The 2,751-nt window shown below is 61.3% G+C and overlaps 1 protein-coding gene across 1 annotated transcript in view; it reads left to right on the top strand.

The window, feature by feature from the left end:
* SHANK1 (SH3 and multiple ankyrin repeat domains 1) overlaps positions 1-2,751 on the top strand; it is a 42,937-nt gene that overhangs the window by 33,950 nt on the left and 6,236 nt on the right. The window contains 3 exon segments of the mRNA XM_040457945.1: positions 3-22; positions 1,916-2,268; positions 2,270-2,747. Coding sequence (XP_040313879.1) covers positions 3-22; positions 1,916-2,268; positions 2,270-2,747 — 851 coding nt within the window.

Genomic DNA, 2,751 nt, shown 5'->3' with positions numbered 1-2,751 from the left:
ATGCTCCGGCAAAAATCTATCGGTATGTCACCCAGAAGGGGGGGGGGGGTATAATGGATGCCCGCGGGGGAGGGGGAGGCTGGGGAGGGTGACAGTTTACGGGAGAAATGAATGGGGCTTTGAAATGTTCTTTCCTACTTCCGTACGTGACCACGGTTCCGTTGAGTTGGGCAAAGAGCTCAGGCTTTGTTGTTTGGGCAAATCTGCGTTTGGATCCTGGCTTTTGTCCCTCCTAGCTGTGTGACCTGGGGCAGGGAGCTTCACCTCTGTGGGCCTTGGGTTCTGCCTCTAGAAAATGGGCACCTTACTGTTCCCGCCTGGATGCAGTGGGTTGAAGCCCCCACCACAGACCCTGGTGCCTTCTCATATCTGACTTCATCCATCCATCCATCCATCCATCCGTTCTACAAATATTTATTGGCCCCCTACCATATGTCCTAGACTGCTGGTGATACATGGCAGTGAACAAAACAGACCAAAAGGTCCTGTCCTCGTGGAGTTTTCCTTCCAGCAGAGGAAGATATTGGCTTATAAGGTTAAGAAACAAGACAATGATATAGTATGTTCACAGTGTTAAGTTCTCTGGGGGGGGGGGGGGGGAGGGGGGGGAGGGGAGGAACAGCAGAATAAGAGAAGTCAGGAGTTCTGGGAGGCAGGTTTGAGCCAAAGCATGGAAATGAAGGGCGCCTGGGTGGCTCGGTCGGTTGAGCATCCGACTTCGGCTCACATCGTGATTTCACGGTTCGTGAGTTGGAGCCCCGGATCCTGGTTCCTCCTCTCTCTGCCCCCCTCACTCTCTCCCTCTAAATTAAATAAACATCTAAAAAAAATCTTTAAGACATGGAAATGAAGGGGAGAGCCACGTGGGTATAAGGCAGTAAGGCATTCCAGGTAGCGGGAACGGCCGGGACAAAGGTCCTGAGGTAGGATTGAGCCACCATTTGCTCCGATGGGGGAGACTCTGGGGTCAGAAGAGATCAGGGGTACAGTCGGGGGCCTGCTAAGTCTCAGATGCCAGCGGGACATCCGAGTAGATGTGGCATTTGGATATAGGAGCCTGGAGCTCAGGGGAGAGGACTGAGCCCCAGGACAGACACAGGCGTCTTCAGCAGAGACGGAGTTAATGATCCAGGACGCGGCTTGAGATGACCCCAGGGGAGAGAGAGTAGTCAGAGGTGAGGACACGGTCAAAGCCTGAGCCCTGGCAGTGATGAGTAGGCAAAAGTCTTTGCTCTCCCTATCCACTCTGAGGCCTTTTGCTAACTGGGTCTAGCTTTTCTCCTCTTTCCAGCGTCCACAGTCCACCCGTGCGAGTCTTGCGTTTGTGTCCCATCAGGTACCTGATCTCGACTCCCTCTAAAGCCACCCAGCACTGCTTACCTCTAAGGCGGCTCTGCCTCCTAAACGTTAGCCTCACCCTAAGTCGTTCCGCCTGTGAAATCGCAGGTTTGATGTGCTAGTGGCATTTCCTTTCTGCGCCTCCGTGAAAAGAAACCTACGGCGACGCGCGCGAACATGGTACCTCTCTGCCCCTCGCCTCCAGCCACTTTTGCTCACCCCCAGCCACCCCTGGCGCTTAACGTGCCTCCGTGCGAGTTAGAGAAAGGCGCCCCCTCCTGGCACGGGGCGGAAGTTCAGCTGAATTGCGCCCCACCCCGACCCCCTCGCTCCCTCTGCCGGTTGCTGTCGTGCGATGCGCAACCTGTGTGGTCGAGCGCATTTGTCGCACCTGGGGAAGCTCTGGACTAATCCTTCCTTGCGTGAGCGTCTCAGCGTAGGCTTGCTAAGGGTCGTCGTATTTATCGTCATTCTTCTTCTCCTTCTTGATGGTTTCGTTAATACTGCGACTACAGTTTTAGCAGCCCTGTGACCCCCCCCCTCCCCCCACTCTCCTGGATCCCTTGTGTCTTCCCAGGGGCTGCAGAAGATGATAGACCCTACCTAGCACCCCCAGCCATGAAGTTCAGCCGCAGCCTGTCTGTGCCTGGCTCGGAGGACATCCCTCCGCCGCCCACCACGTCCCCACCGGAGCCCCCCTACAGCACACCTCCGGCCCCCTCCTCCTCGGGCCGCCTCACCCCATCCCCCAGAGGAGGGCCCTTCAACCCCAGTTCGGGTGGCCCCCTCCCCTCCTCTTCCCCTGCGTCCTTCGATGGGCCCTCCCCTCCCGACACGCGCGTAGGGGGCCGTGAGAAGAGCCTGTACCACAGCGGGCCCCTGCCCCCCGCCCACCACCACCCGCCCCACCACCACCACCATCACGCCCCGCCCCCCCCAGCCTCACCACCACCACGCCCACCCCCCTCATCCCCCGGAGATGGAGACGGGCGGCTCTCCCGACGACCCCCCACCCCGACTGGCCCTGGGGCCGCAGCCCAGCCTGCGCGGCTGGCGGGGTGGCGGGCCCGGCCCCACCCCGGGGGCCCCGTCCCCGTCGCACCACGGCGGCGGGGGCGGGGGCATCGGCTCCTCCCAGGCCCCGGCCCTGCGCTACTTCCAGCTGCCCCCCCGGGCGGCCAGCGCGGCCATGTACGTGCCAGCCCGCTCGGGCCGCGGGCGCAAGGGGCCCCTGGTCAAGCAGACCAAGGTCGAAGGCGAGCCCCAGAAGGGCGGCGGCCTCCCGCCCGCCCCCTCGCCCACGTCCCCGGCGTCCCCGCAGCCGCCGCCCGCCGCGGCCGCGCCCTCAGAGAAGAACTCCATCCCCATCCCCACCATCATCATCAAGGCTCCGTCCACCAGTAGCAGCGGCCG

Source organism: Herpailurus yagouaroundi, unplaced genomic scaffold (assembly GCF_014898765.1).
Source record: "Herpailurus yagouaroundi ecotype Mexico unplaced genomic scaffold, PumYag 220, whole genome shotgun sequence".
NCBI classification, from domain to species: domain Eukaryota; kingdom Metazoa; phylum Chordata; class Mammalia; order Carnivora; family Felidae; genus Herpailurus; species Herpailurus yagouaroundi.
The sequence above is the reverse complement of the archived record's forward strand: the minus strand, read 5'-3'. Positions and strand labels throughout refer to the sequence as shown.